Here is a 24,125-nt window from a genome sequence, read left to right as displayed (position 1 = left end):
TACACAAAAATAAACTCAGAATGGATTAAAGACCTAAGCTGGTACGCCACAACTATTGAGCCTGTGCTCTAGAGCCCAGGAGTCACAACTAGTGAGTCCATGTGCCACAACTACTGAAGCCTGTGTGCTCCAGAGTCCATGCTCCTCAACAGGAGAAGCCTCCACAATGAGAAGCCCATGCACCACTGGAGAGCAGCCTCCACTCACCGTAACTAGAGAATCACCTGTGCAGCAATGAAGACCTAGCACACAGCCAAAAAAGCCACACGGACCATGAACCATGTACACAGAAAAATACATATATAAACTCTTCTCTTGATCAGTTTATAAAAATAAATTCCAGATGTATTAAACACCTAAATGAAAAAAGTCAAACTACAAAACTCATAAGAGGATATCCTTAATGACACTCAAGTAGGAAATAAAAGTCACACACAAAATTTTGACCCTAAAGGAAAAGACTGACAAATTAAAATAGAAGTCACTAAAAACACATTAAAAGACATGCAATAACAGACTAGAAGAAGGCATCTCCAACACATAAAATCAGTAAAGGACTAGAGATCCAGAAATTAGAAAGAACTTCTAGAAATCAGTAAGGAAGGGCAAAATCTTAACAGGAAACTAGACAAATGATATGAATACATAATTCAGAAAAAAGAAAATCCAAAGTGTACTACTACTAAACATATGGAAAGATATGCAATGTCATGAGTAAGCAATGATAATAGTCATACTGGCAAAAATTAAGAAGACTAAAATACTAGAAATCAACAAGGACATAAAAAAATAGCACATTTCAAACACTGATGATGAGAATGGAAACAAGTAAGAAATCAACTTGGCAATATGAGTAGAATTAAGCTACTCTATTGTCTAAAGAATTCCACTTCCAGGCATACTACTTAGAGAAGTCTCAGATGGGTACATAGCAGATATGTACAGAGATGTCCAGAGTAGCATTGTTTATAATGGCAAAAAATTGGAAACACTCTGATAGGAAAATATATAAACTGTGGCACGGTCATTCAACAGACATTAAAATGAAAGAACTACTCTGACAATGCAAAACGTTTACTGTTTAGCTTGAGACTCTTTTTTTAAAAGCAAAATTTCTAAAAAATAAATAAATAAATAAATAAATAAAAATAAATAAAAACAAAATTTCTAATCAACTGTTCACAACAACTGAAGTGTTATTTGTTATTTATTCCTTTGTGTGACGTGCTAGATTCCCATGGATGTAGCTGATCATTTCTATTGCAAATATTATATAATTTTACATAAATGGTGTCATAATAAACTACTTTTGCATCACAAAAAGAAAATGAACGAATTACAGCTACATGCATAAAAATTGATAGACAAAAAACTAACAACAAGCAATTCGCAATAGGATTATTATATATGATACCATTAATACAAAATTTAAAAGCATACAAAACTGTACCTTGTGTTTTATAGGTAAATTAAATTCATATAAAGGAAAAAAATTTTTTAAAATTATGGGAAGAACAAACTTCCCATCTTCAGGCTGATGGTAACCTCAGGGGAGACATGACAGATAAAGGATGCTTTTCTCCTATTTCTAAAACAAACAACAAAGATCTGAAGCCAGTATGGCAAAATATTAATATCTAAAGAGTTGGGTTTGTGGGCACATATGTATTTGATATTTTGCACACTTCTGTGTATTTTTAAATATTTCATAATTTAGAACAATTTAATCACGTGGGGAGTTTAGGAGGTGGATGCAGAAAATACAGGTTACTGTTTCATCAGTATTGATGGCAAAGACATAATGGTAGCTTAAAAACAAATTTTAAATAGGGAACATACTAGCCTCTTATGGTAGATTAGAACAAGTGTGTATATATACATATGCACATATATGCATACACACACATTTCCATTTGGAAATGGAAGAAAACAAGGAAGGAGAATCAAGGCAATGACTGCGCTAATTGCCATTTAGCCTCGTAAGTCTCACGACACTATCACAGGACTATCTAACCATCAGTGTCTGCAAGTAAGAGTTTGGTTTTTCCCTTTTAATATTTTTACTGTATTCCTTTTTCTGTGTTTGTCCTGTTGGCTAAAATGCCTGTGAAACTTGATTAATAACAATTATTGGCATGTGCTGTTTCTGACTTCACCAGAATGAACAGAGAGGCAATTTATCACAGCAAAGAAAAGCATGCACCATGGAGTCAAACAAAGAGGGTTTAATCTTCAATGCTAGCACATACTGGGCATAAACTCAGGCAACTGATTTAACATATGCATCTCCCTGTGCTCATCTGTAAAATAGTGAATGAAAAACATTGACTCTTTCCTTCTCTACAGCATTGGTCTTACCTGAATAGTTTCTTCTAGGCGGTAGCACTCAAGGACTTGCAGCGTCTCAATAACGTGGTTTGGGCTGAACTGACACAAGAGCTCAATGAACTGCTCTATTATACAGGGAGATATCTGCAGCGATTCTTGATTTACATGAATACCTTCCCTGAAAACAGAAAAAGCAAGAGAGTAGCATTATTTAATCATATCTGTAATTAAGGCTACAGCTAAAAAGCATGTTAAGTTTCCCAGGTGGCTCAGTGGTGAAGAATCCACCTGCCAGTGTAGGAGACACAGGTTTGATCCCTGGGTGGGGAAGATTCCGTGGAGACGGAAATGCAACCCACTCCAGTATTCTTGCCTGTGAAATACCATGGACAGAGAAGACTGATGGTCTACATACAGTGCATGGGTTCGCAAAAAATTGGACACAACTCAGCAACTGAACACCACCAGAAAATGTTACCTTAAAACCAAGACTACCTTTTGATCAGGTAAAATTGTGAATTAAGTCTTGATGTTACTTAGGTTATTAAGGTGAATTATATGTGATAGAGACATTCTAAATCACAATGCTTCTCAATTTACCTTGAATAATTATGGAAATGAGATTCAGTGCAGGCTCCTCTAAATAACACACAAAGTTCTATTATTGCTCAAAAAGAAACAAAGATGACTCAGTTTAGTTTGAACAATTTGATCCATGAATGACTATACACAATAAGCCATCTTCCAGTCCCTACTCTACTTCCCTTATAATACCAATCACATCATGTTGTAATCACTTCTTTAATTACCTATTTTCTCTAAAAGACTAAATTCTGTGAGGGCAGCCACCAGGTATCTTCTCACTAATGAATCTCAAAGCCTGCAACAGCACCTTGCACAATGCAGCAACAGCTAATCATTTGGCTATTGTTAAAACAAGCAAGTGGATGAAGAGTAAGATATATTAAATTTATGGTTCATTTGCCTGGATGTCAGCAATTCACAAAGCCTGCTATTCATAATGCCTACACAAAAGCAGTGGAGGTCAAGGATTAGTTTTATCATGGTGGAGACTACTGGAAATATTTAGAAAAATCAACTGCTGCTCATTGGAGATCTAAGAATCATTTTCTCTCTACCCTCAAAATATGTCAGTTCTTCTGGGAGTCTATCTTCTCTTCAGAATTCTTCAACCAAAGCTCTGTATATAAAGAACTGGAACAGGGTTAAGAAGATACAAAAATGACTGCTTGGAAAACTAACCTTCTAAAGAAAGGTTAATGGTCTGAATAGACCAATCTCTAGAAATGAAACAGAATCTGTAATTTAAAAAAAAAAAATCCCTACCAATTAAAAAAGTCCAGGATCAGATGGCTTCATAGGAGAATTCTACTAGAGATAAAAAGAATTTACACAGATCCTTCTCAAACTCTTCCAAAAGAACCAAAGAGGAAGGAATACTCCCAGAGACGTTTTATGAAGCCACTTTCACCCTAATACCAAAACTAGACAAAGACACACTACCAAAAAAAGAAAATTACAGGTCAATACCTTTGATGAATATAGATGCAAAAATTCTCAACAAAATATTAGCAAACTGAATCTAACAACACATAAAAAAGGTCATACACCACGACCAAGTTGGATTCAACCCAGTGTCACAAGGATGGTTCAACATATGCAGATTAATCAATGTGATACATCACATCAACAAGAGAAAGGGCAAAAACTATATGATGATCTCAACAGATGCAAAAAAAGCATTTGATAAAATTCAACATCCATTCATGATTTTAAGAAAAACCCTTACAAAAGTGGGTATAGAGGGACCATACCTCAACACAAAAGCTGTTTATGACAAACTCACAGCCAATATAATACTCAACAGTGAAATGCTGAAAGCCTTCACACTAAAATCTGGAACCAGACAAAGATGCCCACTCTCACTACTTCTCTTCAAGATCGTTTTGGAATCCCTACCCCAGCAGTCAGACAAGAAATAAAAGGGTATTCAAATTGGTAGGGAAGAGGTGAAATTATCATTATACACAGATGATGTGATACTATATATAGAAAACCTTAAAGACTCCACACAAAAACTACTAGAACTGATAAATGAATTCAGCAATGTAGCAGGATACAAGATTAACATACAGAAATCGGTGACATTTCTTTACACTAACAGTGAAATAGCAGAAAGGGAATATGAAAAAAAAAAAAAAAACACCTTTTAAAATTGCATCCAAAAAAACACTTAAGAATAAACCTCATCAAGGAGGTAAAAGACTTGAATGCTGAGAACTACAAAACATTAATAAAGGAAACTAAAGATGATTTAAAGAAAAGGAATGATATCCCATGCTCTTGGGTTGGAAGAATCCTGTTAAAATGGCAATACTACCCAAAGCAATCTACTGATTTAATGTGATTGCTATCAAATTACCCATTTTTCACAGAACTAGAACAAATATCCTAAAATTTATATGGAACCATAAAAGACCCAGAATTGCCAAAGTAGTCTTGAGGAAAAAGAACAAAAACAGGAGACATAACCCTTCCAGACTTCAGACAAAGCTTTGATTACAAAGCTACAGTTATGATTAAACAGTGTGATATTGGACCCCAAACAGATATATGGATCAATGAAACAGAACAGAGATCCTAGAAATAAACCCACACACCTATGGCCAATTAATCTTTGAGAAAGAAGGCAAGAATATAAAATGGAGAAAAGACAATCTCTGCAGCACATGGTGCTGGGAAAGTTGAACAGCTGCATACAGATCAAAGAAGTTAGAGCACGCCCTCACACTATGCATACAGATAAGCTCAAAATCTCTCAAAGACTTATTTATAAAACAAGACACCATAAAACTCCTAGAAAAGATCATAGGCAAAAAATTCTCTGACATAAATTATAGCAGTGTTTTCTTAGGTCAGTCTCCCAAGACAACAGAAATAAAAACAAACAAATGGTACGTAAGCCAATTACAAGCTTTTGCACAGCAAATGAAATACAAACAAAACAAAAAGACAACCTATGGAATGGGAGAAAGTATTTGTGAACGATGGCACAGGGGCTTAATTTTCAAAATACACAAACAGCTTCTACAACTCAACGAAAAAATAATCCAATCAAAAAATGGACAGGAAAACCTAAACAGAAACTTCTCCAAAGACATACAGATGTTCAAAAGGCACACGAAAAGATGCTCAACATCACTAATTATCAGAGAAATGTAAGTTAAAATGACAATGATGTATCACCTCACGCCAGTCAGAAAGGCTATCACTAAAAAGTCTACAAATAGCAAATGCTAGAGAGGGTGTGAAAAAAGGGAACCCTCTTACACTGTTGGTTAGAATGTAAACTGGTGCAACCACTATGGAAAACAGTATGGAGGTTACTCAAAAAACTAAAAATAGAGTTCCCATATGCTCTAGCAACCCCACTCTGAGCATATACCCAGAGAAAACTCTAATTCAAGAAGATACATGCACTATTCACAATACTCAAGACATGAAAACAACCTAAATGTCCATCAGATGAATGGATAAAAAAACATATGTGTATACACACAGATGGAATATTACTCAGCCACCAAAAATAATTAAATAATGCTATCTGTACCAACACGGATTGACCTAGAGAACATCATACTAATTGAATTAAGTCAGAAGGAGAAAACAAATACTGCATGCTATCACTTATATGTGGAATCTAAAATACAACACAAATCAACGTATCTATGAAACAAAACCAGATTCACAGATATAGAGAACAGACTTGTGACTGCCAAGGTGGAGGAAGGGAGTACAGGTGGGATGGAATGGGAGTTTAGGATTAGCCGATGCAAACTCATATACAGAATGGATAAGCAACAAGATCCTACTGTGTAGCACAGGAAACTATATTCAATATCCTATGACAAGCCATAATGGAAAAGAATATGAAAAAGAATATGTATAACTGACTCACTCTGCCATACAGAAGATATTACCACAACACTGTAAATCAACTGTACTTTGCTAAAATCAAATAAAAAATAAATAAATCGCTAGAAAGAAAAAAAAAAAAAAAAGGAGAGACAGAAAGAGACAGCCAGAAAGGTTAATGGTCTAAATCAACACTTCTAGTTTTTTCTCATAATGGCACATAGAAAATGACTGTATTTATCTGGCCCATCAGAAATCAGACTGATTACAAGGTACTCTGTGTACCCTAAGAGGTGCCTCTCAAGATTTGAGGGAATCAGTCTTTAAACACAACTGTAACCCAGGTGCAGCACACCAACAGCCATAGGTAGGAATATCTGGACTCAAGAATGATCTAGGGGTTTTAAGTATTCTATATGGTGGTACATAGCACTCCTATTTTTATTGGCAAGACCCTTCAGTTACAGAATAGGAATTATATTTAGAATAGAAAATCCTTCCCAAATTAAGAGCTTTATGACCCTCAGTCCTGACCAGAAGTTGGGCAAGGATCTCACTAAATCCTGCTGCTTGGGGATTTCAATACATGCTAAGGCTAATTCAGTATCTCCTCAAACAGGCTGTAAATCCCAAAGATCAAGTTTTCCTCTTTCTTTATTTCACAACTGCCTTTAAGGCAGGATTTTGTTAAATGACTGGCTATTCCCTGAGTTCTGATCACGTAACTTGAAAACTATCTAAGTGTCTGTCCCAATTATACAATAAATTCTGAAACCAAAGACGGTGCTACATTCATCACTGTTTTCCCAGCACTGGCACAGTATTGTCACAAAATAACAGGTGCTCGGTAAACGCACACTGAATTAAACTGAACTGATGAAATAAACAGTACATTGGACTGTCTTCAAACAGAGGGACCCAAAATGTAGAAAAGAGGAGTGAAAATTACAAGGACTAGGGCTGTAAAGTCGTATGTAGCTAGGACTAAGTCTTGTCAGAAAGTTCTACGTGGAGAAAATAGGAGATGAAGATGGCACACCCAGGGGAATGACAGTTCTCTTTGTAGAACCAAAGTTGTGTCTCAACAGAACACAATTAGGTAAAAGAGAAAGGGAATGCAAATCAATTCTTGACATTAAGGTGAGTCTGTGTACTTTCCATATGTTTATACACAGTAGGTGGTGCTAATATTATACCTATGTCAGACTTCCAGTAAGATGTCTTACAAATGCAAGACTATGGAGCAGATTAAAATCAGACATAAGCACCTGTCGATAAACCACAGTACTTAATTCTTTCCAGAACATTTATTCATAAAACCCTTTACAAGTACTGAAGATGTGAATATGCATCAAACCAAGCAAATCACCCAAATGGATAGATTTTGATGCATTCGTTTTTGAGGGAAATAATGTGTCTGCTGGGAAATGATCAGGCAAATCAACATAATCAAAACTTTAATAAGTAAATTGTAGCATTAACAAATTTACATCCATTTCTGACTGCTGCTTATCAGTCTTACACATAAAAGCGATTTGTTATATTCATTTCTCAAACATATTTCTATTATGTCTTTTATCAGCTACCTCCTTTGCCAAATACTCACTGCTAATTTTAATGGCTATCAAAATTATGTATTTTAGACCTCGACTTTATCTACTCTGTAGGGAATTTCTATTTTAATGACAGAATTGACTCACATGATGTAAACATGTAAATACATATAAAGGGAGAATTTTATAAGACTCACACAAGGCTTTCTTTTGTCAGCTTTAAAATAAAGTATACATATGTCATTTGAAGTGCGTGCGTGTGCGCACACACACACACTCTAAACACACTTCAAAAATTCAGGTTGGAGAAAATATTCACTCAGTTTGTGAAAATCAATTAAAATTATAACCTAGTATAATTGGCTATTTCTGGGGATGGATAAACTATATGTCAGTTTTCAAAAGCATAACTTAAAAATGATTCTAGTATTCAAATTTCTGATTTCAAAACATTTGATAAAGAAAATGAATATTTTGCAAAAATAAAAAAATCTGGTCTAGTCCTTCCCCTTCATTCTAAAAGCTGCACAAAAATAGGCCAGTCTAGACTGCTTTTCTAGATCTCTCAGAAAGAGGACTTCACAGTCTCCCTTAGTGACTTGCTTTGACAACTGCGGGCCACCTCAGCTTAGCCTAAATCCTCACTGTCTGAACTCTCTGCTCATTTCCATATATCCAGTCCTTGGAGGTGGTGGCATATTGATGACTACCCAGTACCTTTGGAATTGAGAATGCAAATAATGACTCACAACACATAAAAGCAAAGAAAATTATTTTCCATATAGTTTTTATTCAAATCAAGTCACTTCACAAAGCCATGAAGCTGAAGTTTCAGCTTTCCACATATATCCCATGTTAAAAATTCCATAATAGACTCCCGTGCAAATTAAACAAAAATGTGAGTTTGCCAATTTGCCTGAAAAAGTGCTTTAAACGTGTTAATTATAGGTAACAAAGACAATACCTACAATTTGCATGCAACTGTAACATAATGAACAGTAATGTTCCACAAACTGGACAGGTGACTGGCCTGGATGGAAACCTGTCCTCTGGCCAGAAGGAAGCCAGTACTCGGTCTCTTCACTCTCCATGTTGACCCTGCACGCCGTGCAGAGCTGCCGGTATTCCTCAGGCAGGAATAGCTGCAATCCTATATACACTTCTATGAGGCACAGTCCAAAGGAGACAGGCTAACAGCAAAGATGCTGCCACATCAAATCAATGTAATAGCAGATTGAAGACAGATCTTTAGCGGATGGGATTGCTTTCCATTTCCTTACTCTAACAATCAAGTATCAAAATGTCCTCTTCCAAATCTCAAAAGAATTTTTGTTACTTATCTGATACTCATAGGGAAAAGGTGTATTGTTTTGAGTGATCTCCTGCATAAGCAAGAAGAATAGATTTTATAAGCCTTACGATTTTAAGGATAGAAAAAAAAAAAACTTAGCTGCATAACCTGATCAAGTATAAACAATATCTGAATCAATTTAATGCTGTACAGACTTCAAATAAAAACTTACAGGTTAGCTAAAAGAGGTTAGCTAAAACAATTTTTTCTACCACTATAATAGTAATAATAATGATGATGATGATGCAGGTAACTGCAAGTATATTTTCTTTCTAATGCAAAGCTCTCCATATCACTAATATCTGCTACTGACCCTACTAGAAAGACTGCCTTAATGTGGCCCAAGTAGATTAAAGAGTGAAAAGCTGCAGGTCCTGGCATCTCAGTATAATATAATTTGATACACTTTCAGTTTTGCGTGGGAAACTTGATACCATTCTCTCTCCCAAAGGATAGATGGAATTAGAAGAGGTAAGAAAAAAAGGCAGTTCTATGACACCACCACAGAGACAATCTTTAAACAGACAGTGAGTCAGACTACTATAAATCTATTACGATATCCATAGATAATTCTGACCATAAAGAGGACAAAGATTTCTGGTCTCTAGTCTAGCATGCAAAGAGCTGAAAAGTGATCAATTCCATCCTCACAGGAAAAAAAGCTGAACAAATTGAAAATCAACAGGTCTTTTTGGATCCATCTGAGAAAGGAGGTCACAGAGCAAACTGCCATCCCCCAAATTTGAGAGAGGTGGACACAAAGTATCACACCTAGCTGGAGCAGAAGCCCAGAAGCAAAGAGCACTGCTGCTGGAACCAGAATTGGGGCAGGAAAACCTAAACTGTAATTGACAACACACTGGAGGTTCAGAGAGGACCAACCTCAGAGTTAAAAATTCCAGAGGGGCTATGTATTGTCAGGGAGTTCTCATACTTTTGTTAGTTTTACCTCCAGCGCACCAGGTTCACTTCGAGGACTGGAGAAAAATCCCATCATGCAGAGGGAGGGAAAATGTGGCCACTGTGAAATATAACCAGAGCACTTTGTCCTTCTTAACAAGGCCTTCTGTAGGGACTGAAATAGGTACCCCCAAATTCGTGTGTTGAAGTCCTAATTCCCAGTTCCTCACAAGGTGACCTTACTTGAAAATAAGATCTTTGCAAATGTAATTAGTTAAGTTAGGATGAGGTTATACTGGAGTAGGGTGGGCCTCTAGTCCAATACAATCAGTATCCTTCAAAGCAGAGGAAATCTAGACACAAACATACACCCAAGGAGAATGTCAGGTAAAAGCTGAAAACTGGGTGATGCTTCTAATAGTTAAGGAATGCCAAAGGCTGCCAGCAAATCACCAGAAGCTAGAGACGAGGCATTGAACAGATTCTTTCTCACAGCCCTCAGAAGGCAACAAACCTGCCAACACTAATCATGGGCTTCAAGCCTCCAGAACTGGGATGATAAATTGTCATTTAAGCCACACAGTTTGTGGTGCTTTATTAAGAAACCCCTGGCAGATCTAATATACCTGCCTTACTATTACACTAGAGCCAAACCAACTGGGCTTTTCCTAGAGCATAACTAAATTGCTGCTGTTCAGTCACTAAGTTGTGTCCAACTCTCTGCAACTCTATGGACTGCAGCACACCATGCTGCCTTGTCCTTCACTATCTTCTAGAGTTTGCTCAAATTCACATCTATTGAGTCAGTGATACTACCTAACCATCTAATTCTCTGCCGCCCTCTTCTCCTTTTGCCTTCAATTCTTCCCAGCATCAGGGTCTTTTACAACGAGCTGGCTCTTCGCATCAGGTAGCCAGAGTAACTAAGCTGAGAAAGGCCCAATTCCAGCCTGCTCTAGCCTTTCATGTGGGGAAAGGGAAATGCCCAACTCCAGCACCCTCTAGCCTTCTTGTCTCACTTAAAGCAGGGTTGGGGACCGAGAGGTACTTGGGAAGGTCACAGGGGCACTGCCTCACTAAAAGACTAAAAGTTCATCACAGGACGGTGGACTGCTTCCTTCCACCACGGTCATACCTCACTGCCACATCAGCAATGCTTCTAAATAACAGGGACATGCAAAGAAAGAACTACACATCTCAGACCTTACTTTAGTACAAGTCCTGTGTGCATGTGTGCACTCAGTTGTGTCCAATTCCCTGCAACCCCATGGACTGCAGCCCACCAGATTCCTCTGTCCATGGCAAGGATACTTGCCTCTTTTTTTTTTTTATTTTTTAATTTTTTTTTGTGTGTGTTTTTTTTTTTTTTATTAGTTGGAGGCTAATTACTTCACAACATTTCAGTGGGTTTTGTCATACATTGATATGAATCAGAATACTGTAGTGGGTTGCCACTTCCTACTCCAGGGATCCTCCTCCCAGATAAACATAAAAACTCATACCAAAGACCTGCTTACTTCAAGTCCTTTTACACTCTACATTATGTCTAGCTTCCAACAACAACAAAAATACAGGACATATTAAAACACACACAGAGATAGTTTGAAGCGACTTAGCAAGTATCAGAATCAGACTCAAATATGGCAGAGATGCTGAAATTATCAGACAGGAATCTAACACAACCATGATTAATAGGCTAAGGGATCTAATGGAAAAACTGACAACATACAAGAACATTTGGGTAAAGTAAGCAGAGAAATGGAAACACTAAGAAAGAATCAAAAGAAAATGCTTAAAAGAAGAAATACTAAAAGAAATGAAGAATGTCTTTGATGGGTACATCAATAGTCTGCACACAGCTGAGGAAAGAATCACTAAACTTACAAGATATGTCAATAGAAACTTTCAAAACTGCAACACAAAGAGCAAAAAGACTGGGGGTGGGGCTGGGAAATCAAACAGAATATCCAAGAACTGTGGGACAAATACACTTGGTATAATATATATAAGGTGGCAATATGATAAGGATTAAAAAAAAGAAGAAAAGTTCAGAAGAAATATTTGAAGCAATAATGACTGAGAATTTCCTCAAATTAATGAAAGATACCAAACCACACATCTAGGAAGCTCAGACAGAACCAAGCAGGATAAAAAGCAAAAAATCTACTGGAGGGGGTAGCCTTTTCCTTCTCCAGGGGATCTTCCCAACCCAGGAATCAAACCCAGGTCTCTCGCATTGCAGGAAGATTCTTAACCAGCTGAGCCACAAGGGAAACCCAAGAATACTGGAGTGGGTAGTCTATCCCTTCTCTAGCGGATCTTCCTGACCCATAAATTGAACCAGGGTCTCCTGCATTGCAGGTGGATTCTTTACCAACTGAGCTATTAGGGAAGCCTCCAAAAAAGCTACACTTATGCATATTTTTTCCAAACTGCAGAACATCAAAGACAAAAGAAAAAAGTCCAGAAAGAAGCCAGGGGAGTGGGAGGGGGGTGATGAGAACAACTTCCCCTATAGAGAAGCTAGGATAAGAATTATATCAGACTTCTCTTCATAAACCATGAAAGCAAGGAGAGAGTGGAGTGAAATATTTCCAGTGTTGAAAGAAAAATACTAACCTAGAATTCCATATCCAGTAAAATTACCTCTCAAAAGTGAAGAAGTATTAATACTTTCTCAGACAAAAGTTGAGAGAATACATTGTCAGTAAACTTGCCTTTCAAATAATGTTAGTTCTCCAGAAAGAACAAAAATGATACAGGTCAGAAATCTGGATCCACATAAAAAAAGGAAGAACAAAAAAAAAAAAAAAAAAAAAAGGAAGAACACTGGGAAAGGAATAAATGAAGGTAAAGTAAAAATTTTATTTTCTTATTCTTAATTATCATAACAGATAATAGCATCAAAAGAATAATAGTAACAATGGGTTCAGTGATTATAGTTTATAAATAAGTGAAATGAATGACATCAATATTACAAGACATAGGAGGAAGAAATTACAAATGTTATCTACCCATGAAGTACTACAGTGTTACAGTTGGGCTTGGAATTAGTTATAAATATATATTCAAAAATCAAAAGGTAACGACTAGAAAATTTTTTAAGAAGTATAATTAATATACTAAGAGAAGAAAAATAGAATCATATATAAAATGCTCAATTAAAGTCAGAGGAGGCATAAAGGAATAGAAAACAAACAAAAAAGAAAAAACAAAGGTGATGAAAAAAATAGTAGTATAAATAAAATAGAAGAAAGGGTTAGGATTTTTTAAAAGCCAAAAAGTACCCTAATATGTGTCCTTTTCATTGTAAACAGAAAAATGCGGTATCTGGGAAGTTTTCTTTAAAAAAGGTTTCTGAAACTTTCCTATGTAGCACTCACGTGAAACTTTTCATTGTGTCACAAATTCTAAAAGCAAAGAGTAGACCATTCGTTCCAAACTCCTGACAACTGCTCTCATTTTTTATTATTAACTTACCAATCTAAACTTTTATCATGGAAATGGCAACCCACTCCAGTATTCTTGCCTGAGAAGTCTTATGGACAGAAGAGCCTGGTGGGCTATACAGTCCACGGGGTCACAAAAGAGCTGGATGCGACTCAGTGATAAACAACAACAATAAGCAATCTATGAGGGCAATGAATATGGTAAGCATGAAGCTATCTACATCTCACCACATCATCCAATTATCATTTATTCATACACACAAACAGTATGAGTGCATAACATTTAATGTTATATATTTTCCAGTTTAACATTATTTAAACATTAACACTGCCATGTTTGCTAATTTGGTGTTCAATCATGTTCATATATCTTACCATTTAGATAGCTATTTCCCTCATCTACTTTCTTAGACAGTTTTTTCACTATAAGCATGCTGACATGGATAATTTAATATTATCTACTTTCTTCTTATGGTATATTCTTAGAATATATTTTCCAAAATGGACTCACTGGAGCAAAGCACATGTATAACCTTAGAGCTCTTAATACATATAGGTTAAACTATGAAAAGAAAGAAAGTGGACTAAAAGGAAGGAAGACATTGAAGGGGCAGGCAGAACAAGCCTGTGCAGTGCATCCCATGAACAAATAGTTCAGTACTACAGAGGAACCAAAGGGAAAAGAGAAATGGCAGAATGGAAGAAAATTAAGTTGAACCAATACTCCTGAATAAAATTAAGAAGGGTCTTTTATACCATAAACCGAGTATTTTACCCTGGATAACAGAAGCTAAAAAAACTCTGAGAAAGGGAAACAAAAAAAAAAAAGAGAAAGGGAACCAGAACATTATCATCATTTGGCTGTTTGAAAATAGAAGCAGAAAAATTAAGAGGGCTGATTAGGAGACCAGCAACAGAGACCAGGAGAGAGATACTGATGGCATGAACGAGGGCCGTGGAGGGGGACGAGAGGAGGCTCACATGTAAGAAACAGCCAAGAGGTACATTTTGATGATTAACTTATTCTGTGTAGTAGGGCTGAAAAGGTGCAGAGGAGCGGTTAAAAAAAAGTTAAACTTACCATCGCACCTAGTATTTTATTTAAGACGCTTACACTACAACTGCCTCTGAAGGCAGGGTCCCATCTTATTCATCATTTTATGTCCCATGCCTGTCACAGTGCTTAGTATGCTGTAGTTACTCAGTAAGTTTTTAAATGAAATAACTGTGTGGATACTGCCATTTGCTAAGAAAGAAAATAAAGGAGAAGGAACACATTTAGATGGAAAAAACAGTGCAATTTTGAGCTCTTTCAATCTCTCACACGCTGCTTAGCAGACAGCAATCTCACTATAAAGAATTATTAAAGAATAAAGATATAATTGAATGTAAGCTATCTATCTATCCACCCATCCATCCATTCATCTAGTTACCTGAAAGGAGATCAGGAGATGATGATGTGTAAGGATTTAGAAGATTGAATTTGAGGTGCTGGCAAAAACACTGACCAGAGATAGAGTATCTGATGGTGAGTCTGGCCAAGCAGGCACTCACTGTAGTAGGAATGCATTTTTATATGTTAAAGTTCATGATCATATATAATATTCTTTTCAACTTTGAAATATGCTATTTCAACACTGTGTCAGTATCTTAACATATCCCTTCAAAATTATCCAGAGAAACATTGACAGATACAACTTAAATCAATGTATAACCATTTCCATAATCTATGTTTTTGCTCCTTGGCAAAGACACTCAATTCCTTAGCAATGTTCAATTTTTACTTTATTTTCATTAAAGACAGAAATACAACATGATGTTTTATGTGTTTCTTTTTTCCTACAAGAAAATCATACCACATATTTCAGAGGTCTCCAGATATTGTTAACAAAGGCTAAAATTGACATTACCGAGAAAACAGTATTGGGGAAAATACTGTAAATATAAACACACTTGTACATTCTCTTCATTCCTTATGAAGCTCACAGCCCCACAAAAACTATCAGTGTCCTTTTGCATTGTCCTTCAAGCATCCCCACTGTACAAAGGACCTGCGCCTGGATGTAAACATATCAGAATTGCAGTTAAGAATTCCTGGCCAGCAGGAATGCACATGGGGAATAGGGGTGGGGTAGAGTTTTATGTAGCAGCTGTCTCAAAAGAAGGAAATTGGAAGAGGATTCAAATCCTTTCTCTCCCAGGCTGTTGGCCTCAATTCAGGCAAATAATTTGCTTCTGGAGGATTAACCTCCCTCCCTTCAAAACTATCTAATCTTTCTATATATAAATGCCACCAATATCTTTGTGGGTCAATTAATTCTACAAAGGACATTATTTACAGAGCAAAGGTAATTTAAAGACATTGGATAAAGAAAATAGAGAAATACACTCTATTGAATGAGAATTCAATTAGAGTATTGGTTCCTGAAAAAATGCTGTTGACAGAATAATGAAATAATAAATTCTTGCTTTAAGAACTCAATAAATACAAGTAAATGTTAAATCAAATACGCATAAACTACACACACACAAACACACAGAGGAATGAGGGAGGATCCTACTAACTCAGGTTTTTGGGGCAAGAGAAAAAAAGAGGCAATATTCTGATTTGACACATATATATAAGCAGTCTCCATCTCAAAATAACTTTCTTTCATCTTCTCTACTTTCCAGAATGCCGCTATAGGAGCTTCATGACAGGAAAAACCTGGATGTTTTAAAAAAAAAAAAAGTCTTACTGCTTAAGAAGAACAGAAAGAGAAGAATCAAAGGCAAAAATAGTCTGAAGTTGTCTGCCAGGGAAAACTGCTAGGCAGAACCAGTCTACCTTCTCTTGATGTTCTTTTCACCCTAAATTCCTTTTTCTACACTCCCCTTGGTTCTCACTTCAGTTTTCCCAATACCTAAAAAGATTCTAATCCTTTACTTCAGATCAGTCAACAGCATACTCATTTACAAAGGCTAAACTGTGATGGGAAATCATACAGAGATCAATGTAAACTAGTCCATACTACCCTGAGGTCAACTGGCATTGAAAAAGTGCTTTTTTCAAAGTTGTGTACACTTCATTGTATTCATATGATAACTGTACATTCTCACTGTAAAAGTGTCACATGATATAGAAATTGACAAGCAACTGGCAAAAGTTTTGAGTGTTTTGATTGGAGCATGGAAGAAGTTAATCTTGGATTTTACCTAGGATCAATACTATATTTCTGAATGTTTATAAAGTGGAGAGCTTGAAGAAGTGCGTGCACCCTGCTCCCCTTGGAAGAAGAGGACAGAGTGGGAGGAGGCAGAGTTCAGAGGGCACCCAAGACAAACTGTCTATAATTCAGAAGTTGGTGTAAGGCAGGCTCCAGAAGCAATGCCTCCTTACCTTCTCTGAACTCAACCTTCCTAACCTTCTTCCTCCCCCTCAATCCAGAATTCAATGTACATGTTATTAGTGATGGGGTTCAGGACACACTTTCCCAAAATAGAGCATGTTGGCATATTGACGGACTCTCTGCCCTTCACCTTCTCCCGTGAAGCAGATCATAAGACTACCTTATGAAAGGTTGGAGAAGGAAATGGTAACCCACTCTGGTTTTCTTGCCTGGAGAATTCCATGGACAGAGGAGCCTGGTGGGCTACAGTCCAGGGGGTCACAAAGAATCAGATACAAGTGAGTGACTAACACTAACTTACTACTTATGAAAGGTATTCTCTCTCTTCCTAGAGGGAAGGAGCTTCCTCATCTCTGAAGATGGAGAGACACTGAGAGAAATCCAAACAAACATGTCTTGCTAAGTTTCCCCCAGTTTATTACCCTTAGCTCATATCCTTCAGTCCTAGTACATTTGTCCATGACTTTTTACTATTCGTCAAACCTGGCATAAAATGCTCAGGTTTAAGTGCTTCTTCAGGTCTTCATTTCCTTATGAAAGTTTCCATGTCACATAAAACACTCAATAAATTTGTATGCCTTTCTCTTCTTAACCTGCTTAGAACCTAGACAGGTAGAAGGAAAACAGTTTTTCCTACCCTCACTGGTATTATATATTAACATTGTGAATCAAACAGGCTTTTATGGGTTAGTTGAGATACTATCATTTAAAATACTGTTTATATAAAAATGATTGTACTGAAATGCCAAACATCAAATTTAAAATAAATTTACAGCATAATCAAAATTGATGCCTGCCTCCTAGGTAAGACATAAAGTAAGAGGAAGAAGTGTAATGGGTTCTGGGTTGGCACTCTCAAAGCAGAACACTAGGTCTTTGGCATCTTGGATATGGTGGATCAGAAGGAAAGTACACTCTCTTTAAAGGTGGGGCTGAAGTTTTCAGTCTTTTTCTGTTCAGTAAGGTAGACTTTATTTGGACTATCATGATAGGCAAAAGGAACACAATGGGGTGTTGCAATCAGGGAGAGAGACTGGGCTCAACTCAAACACAACAAGGAGAAATGGAGATTTATTGCCATGGGGTAGGGGGCAGTCTATGGATAGAAAATTACTAACAGGATAGGATAATTCTTTGACAAACTGACCTAACAGAATACTTGCTGAAGGTAGGCCAGGATGATCAGGTATTTCCTGAGGGGGTGGTAGGGAACAAGAAATGTGGACAGATATCAAGGTGACCAGATATTGAGGGTGAGGATTCTGGCTAAACTGACATAGTAGGATTCTTCAAAATACACTCTACAAAAACAGAGATGGAAGCCCAAGGTCAGACTGAGTGGAGCAGAGGGCTCAGAGGAGTCTGAATCAAGTTTGGTCAAGAGGAGAATCTTTGTCAACTCTTAATTTCTCCAGGCTAAAGTAAAGCTGGCGACCTGGCTGTTATCAAAAGTGAGGACATTCCAGGTCATGTGGCTTAGTGGGGACTGTGTGTGCACTGCTTCTCTCTGAAGTAGGTGAGACAGAGCCTCGGAGCTGAACTGAAGTGACAAGGAAGGAGTAATGTGTGTAAGGTTAACTCAGAATTAATTATCCTGGGTTGGGAGATATTTAGGGAGATAAAATATCCTGCTATTGTTTAGTCGCTAAGTTGCGTCTGACTCTTTTGTAACCTCATGGACTATGGCCTGCCAGGTTCCTCTGTCTATGGGATTTCCCAGGCAACAATACTGGAGTGGGTTGCTATTTCCTTTTCCAGGGGATTTTCCCGACCTGGGGATTGAACTTGTGTCTCCTACACTGGCAGGCAGATTCTTTACCACTGAGTTACCAGGGATATACCGAGTAAACGTAAAATTATTTGTAGTTTGCTAGTGAACAAAACAATTGTCATAGTACTTCTAAAGGATCTTCAGTTCAGTCACTCGTATGTTATAAAGGATCTTACCTTACAACATATTACAATCTAGGTACAGGTAATAATAGAGCAGGACTTTTCATGGAAGACCTCTAAAACTCTTGTGATTTGCCATTTTTATTACTGTGAAGTTTAACTAAATTAAATATCAGAGCAATAGCAGAGCAAATGACTATATTGATATTTCTATTACCTAATACTTTTTTTAAAAATTAAGAGTTCATCACCATCGTCCTCTATACTTTGCTACATATGAGAAAAGGCCAAGTTCAAAGCTGAACTTCTCTGTCCTTCCAGCTTGAGTATCTCCAGGTAGGATGATTGGAGAACAAGGACTCACTTAAAGTAAATTATTCAAGGGGAAGAGGAGTCAGGTCTCCTTAAAATCCATTCTCTTAAGAATGGATTTGATACTGGTGGGATAGAAGGAATTCTGCTCTGGGGAAAAAAGGTACATGGGATCCAGAGAAAGGGCTGGGCACCTCCTTCCTCTTCCACTTAGCTCAGTCCTCCTCGGCCCCCTATCCCTTCTTCTCAGCTTCACTTTCAGCCCCATCCTTCTCCCAGCTCTCTTCCTTCCCTCCTACCCCTAACCATAATTCTAAGGTATCTCCATCAGTTAATTCCAGCGGTGGGCTAGGGCCCAAACTGGATCTGAAGGAAGAACAAACGACTCATACAAATTAGAAAAAGATGTCGAGCCTCAGTAATTTCAGCAACCAGGGAATTAAAACATAGATACTTTGAAAAGGTATTGAACTGGAGCTCAGGAGGGTGTGTAGTCAGACTGCTTTTCTCAACATTCGCACATCTGTATGACTCAATTTAAAGAAGCATAATCTGGTTAAGGTTTAAATGATAGAAATATCAAAAAAAAATTTTACAATCTACAAAATTCCTGGTATTTTGGCATTTAAAAATTCCAGAGAATACCAGAATAACCAAAATTTCATGTTTTTATAATAATATACTTTGGCCACCTGATACAAAGAGCTGACTCATTTGAAAAGACCCTGATGCTGGGAAAGATTGAGGGCAGGAGAAGTGGACGACAGAGGATGAATGGCTGGATGGCATCACCAACTCAATGGACATGAGTTTGGGTAAACTCCGGGAGTTGGTGATAGACAGGGAGACCTGGCATGCTGCGGTTCATGGGGTCACAAAAAGTCAGACATGACTGAGTGACTGAACTGAACTGAATCTCTAAAGTAAATAAATGACTGCAATGGCTAGTGTACATTACAAGGCATGTGAAAGCTATGTCACCCTAGAATATTACATTCAAGTCAGTGATGCTTAACTTCAGATGTACATCATGATAATTCTGTGGGGTTGGGCTCAGGCACCTATATTTTTAAAAGTTTCTTAGGTGATTCTGACACACAATTCTGGTTAAGAGTGACGGTCTTAAAACTGTTAGTTGCTCAGTCATGTCCGATTCTTTGCAACCCATGGACTGTAGCCTGCCAGACTCCTCTGTCCATGGAATTCTCCAGGCAAGAATACTGGAGTGGGCAGCCATTCACTTCTCCAGGGGACCTTCCTGACCCAGGGATCAAAGCCAGGTCTCCTGCATTGCAGGCAGATTTTACTGTCTGAGCCACCAGGGCAGGAAGACATTAAGATCTCACATACAGAGCTGCTTTGCTTACAAACCCATTACTAATCTCATCATCTCCTTGGTTTAGTTTTTATTTGATGAGTATTACAGGAGCACTTAAAGAAACATTTAAACTTTCCTTGCCACACCTCTAGAAAGTTATTTAAAACTAAACATTTCAAATGAAAGTTTAAAAAGTAATACATTTAAAAGTGGACTGGGAACTAGGTTATTTACTTTGAAAACTAAAGCTGTCAATCTACAGTATAGAATAAGGAATCAGGAGGAGTGATGCTACCAGAGGCAGGGGAAGCTAGATGGTCATCAAATTCTTCCTGAAACATGTCCTAATGGCATGCCTTCATTATTTTCTTTACATACATGACAACTTATCACATAGGTTCACATTTAAATGGGAAGGAAAATATACTTTCAAGATGTAATCAATTTTCCAATCATGTATTTAGAATAATCTCTGTAACCAGTACTCCTGATAATATTAAAACTCAAGAGCTGACTATACCATCTGGATATCATGAGTCAGTTTCTTAAACTCAATTCATTTCCTTTGGTTTTTCACCAATGTAACATGAAAAACTAAACTTTATAAACATACCTTGGGTCAAGAAGGCTTCTCAAAAACTTGAAAAGCAGAACCTGGTTCTGAACAGAAAAACAAAGAATACAATTAAATGTTAAAACAAACTCTTCCAACTATGCTGTGATAAAGAATTTTAGAATATCCCTTTAAAAAGCATGCATGCATATGTTTACTTCCAGTAAGCTCTCTGTGCAGATCTAAGAAATGCTGAGGAATCATTTGGAGGTCATTTCTTCTCAGTTATTCTAATCATTGTCACATATTCAATTCTGAGTGCAGAAGAAACATAAATACATTGTTTTGCCCCTCAACCCTTGCCAAAAAAAAATGCCCTCTATTGAGACAAATCCTATAACAATTCCCAGCATGAGGACCCTTGGAACAGGGCCAGAGCAAGTGCTCTGGCTGCACAGATGGGTTCACCCTGCCTCACCTGGTTCTCCCTGTGACAACGGTCAACTGTGAGACAGTTAATCTAGGTGAGGCCCAAATAGCAACCACCACCAGAAAAGCTCATTAACTCTCCAATACCATCAACTACAGAAGAGACAGCAAACTACAACAGGTTAAGCCTGGTGTGCTGCAGTCCATGGGGTCACAAAGAGTCGGATACAACTGAGTGACTGAACAATAATACTGCATGCTATAAAACTTTTATAACAATTCACTCATTCGTGCACAGGCGAGCACTGATGAGTTTACCATGAAGCAAACATATCACTTACACTAGGCTACCAGAAAGCAACCATACTGCTTTTTCATTATGAATGCACGAGCTGTTATGCTTGTAAATAAATACAAATTTATTTTTCACATTTTTCATTTTTTATGTCATGTTTTAATAATATATATATATCATGTACAGTGCTTTGTATAAGACAACATTGATATCGGTACTGATGGATCATTCATCTTGTAAATATACAACAGTATTGATAAATTTTGTTCAGTACTGTAAATGTATTTTCTCTTCCTTAAGATTTCCTTAATAACATTTTCTTTTCTCTAGCTCACTTATTCTAAGAATACAGTATATAATACATATAATAAACAAAGCATGTGTTAATTGAAGGTTTTTTCTTTTCTCTAGCTCACTTATTCTAAGAATACAGTATATAATACATATAATATACAAAGCATGTGTTAATTGAAGCTTTCTGTTACTGGTAAGGTTCTCAGCCAACAGTAGGCTATCAGTAGTTAGTCGAAAGTTATAAAGGGACTTTTGACTGCATTGGGATTGGCACCCCTAACCCCTGAGTTGTTCAAAATCAACTGTATATGTTTTTATATCCTTATCACTTTATCAATGTGTTTTTGGCCCATGGCCTCCCTTGTGGCTCAGCTGGAAAAGAATCCGCCTGCAATGCGGGAGATCTGGGTTCAATACCTGGGTTGGGAAGATCTCCTGGAGAAGGGAAAGGCTACCCACTCCAGTATTCTGGCCTGGAGAATTCCATGGACTCTATAGTCCATGGGGTTGCAGAATCAGACACCACTAAGTGACTTTTCTCTTCTTTTAGCCCACAGCCAAAAGAAATATTCACTGAATTAATAGAAGACTCTTCATCTTGAGTTAATGGACCTCATCATACTGGACAACCAACCCTATAGACCCAGGAGTTGTTTTTTACTCCACCCATCACATTCAACTAACTTCCAAGCCCCATACATTTTATTTCACAAATGTATGTTAGACTTGTCCTTTCCTCTGGCACTGCTTTCATCCTGTCCTCACCATTTCTTGCCAAGACCTTATGCCTTCCAACTGGTCTCGCCTCTGTTTGCTCTCTTTGCCAGCCCATTCTTCACACACAGAGTTAATATTCTATCAAATGAATCTACTGGTATCACTCCTTTGCTTAAAAAAAACTTCAGTCTCCAGCACACAGAAGATATAGCATAATTTCTTAGCATCACATATATGACTGTTCAATATCAGACTCTTATTTTCCAGTCTCTATACATTTAATTCCTTCCTTCCAATATACCTTTTACAGATTAATGCTTCCTCCACCATTGTCTTCACATTATACTCTGAATATGAATGCTGCTTCATGCCTTCAAGTCTTTACTCACCCAGAGCCCTTTATCTAGAATGCCCTTTTCAATTCTCTGCCTGGAAAACTGATACCAATTATTCAAGACCCAGTTTGGGCATATCTGGGAACACCTGTCTGACTTGCTCACACAGTCTGTCACTCTCTCCTCTTGTTCCTACAGCACTTTTTATGTATGTCTGGTGTAGAGCTTGTAACACTATACTGTGGTTATATAAGTGCTTCTCTATTCCACAGGAAAAATTAAGAAAAAGACTATATTCTTATTAGTGTCCCCCCAGAGCCTACCATACTGTGGTACAGAGTGGGGCCACAGTAGTATGTACTGTGAATATGAATGAATGAAATGAAATGAAATCCACATCTCTATCGCCCATGCCAGCCGCCCCCCCAATCACTACTTTGGTTTCCCTCTTGCATACCTAACTTCTACTACTATCATTGCTACTTGAGGACTCTCAGTTGTGCTACACGTCCCTGTCATTGTCCTAATCCCTATCTCTATCACTTGTGGCCACAATGGTAGTGAGCAAAACTCACTACTAGCACTACCACAGTAGTGACAAATGGAATGCTAGGTCCATTAAACAGTACTTCAAACTGAGCATCTCAATATTCAGCATTAAAACAGCTGTATTCTAGCTAAGATTCCCCCCACTCCACCAAAAAGTTCTAAATAGACAGCATTAGCCCAATAGGAGCATGATAGAAATCTAAACAAATAACATGAACTCCAAAGAGAATATGGTCACAGTAGCTATAGAAAAAGATAAGAGTTGGGGCGGAGGGGAGGACCCTCTGTGGATTACGACTTCAGAGTAAGTACAGGTTATGTACTTACTTAAGTACCATCACAAAAATGTTTCTGTGATGGTAATATTCATTATGCACAAAGATAAACTCCGTCATTTCTAGATTCAGATTATCACAGAATTGCTTCTAAACATGCACACACACAATGTGTAGAAACTGCTATTAAAAGGCAACAATGAATGGAAGAAACCATTACAATAAAGATTTCTTAGGTGGGTATTCAGT

The 24,125-nt window shown here is 37.4% G+C and overlaps 1 protein-coding gene across 5 annotated transcripts in view; it reads right to left on the bottom strand.

The window, feature by feature from the left end:
* Positions 1-24,125, bottom strand: part of VPS8 (VPS8 subunit of CORVET complex) — a 287,556-nt gene that overhangs the window by 106,401 nt on the left and 157,030 nt on the right. For all 5 annotated transcript variants that reach the window (XM_043874824.1, XM_043874826.1, XM_043874823.1 and 2 more), the window contains 2 exons: positions 21,043-21,089; positions 2,359-2,506 (listed from right to left, as the gene is read on the bottom strand). In XM_043874824.1, coding sequence (XP_043730759.1) covers positions 2,359-2,506; positions 21,043-21,089 — 195 coding nt within the window. The remainder of the gene's footprint in view (positions 1-2,358; positions 2,507-21,042; positions 21,090-24,125) is intronic.

The sequence above is a fragment of the Cervus elaphus genome, chromosome 19 (genome assembly GCF_910594005.1).
Source record: "Cervus elaphus chromosome 19, mCerEla1.1, whole genome shotgun sequence".
Classification (NCBI taxonomy): Eukaryota; Metazoa; Chordata; class Mammalia; order Artiodactyla; family Cervidae; genus Cervus; species Cervus elaphus.
The sequence above is the reverse complement of the archived record's forward strand: the minus strand, read 5'-3'. Positions and strand labels throughout refer to the sequence as shown.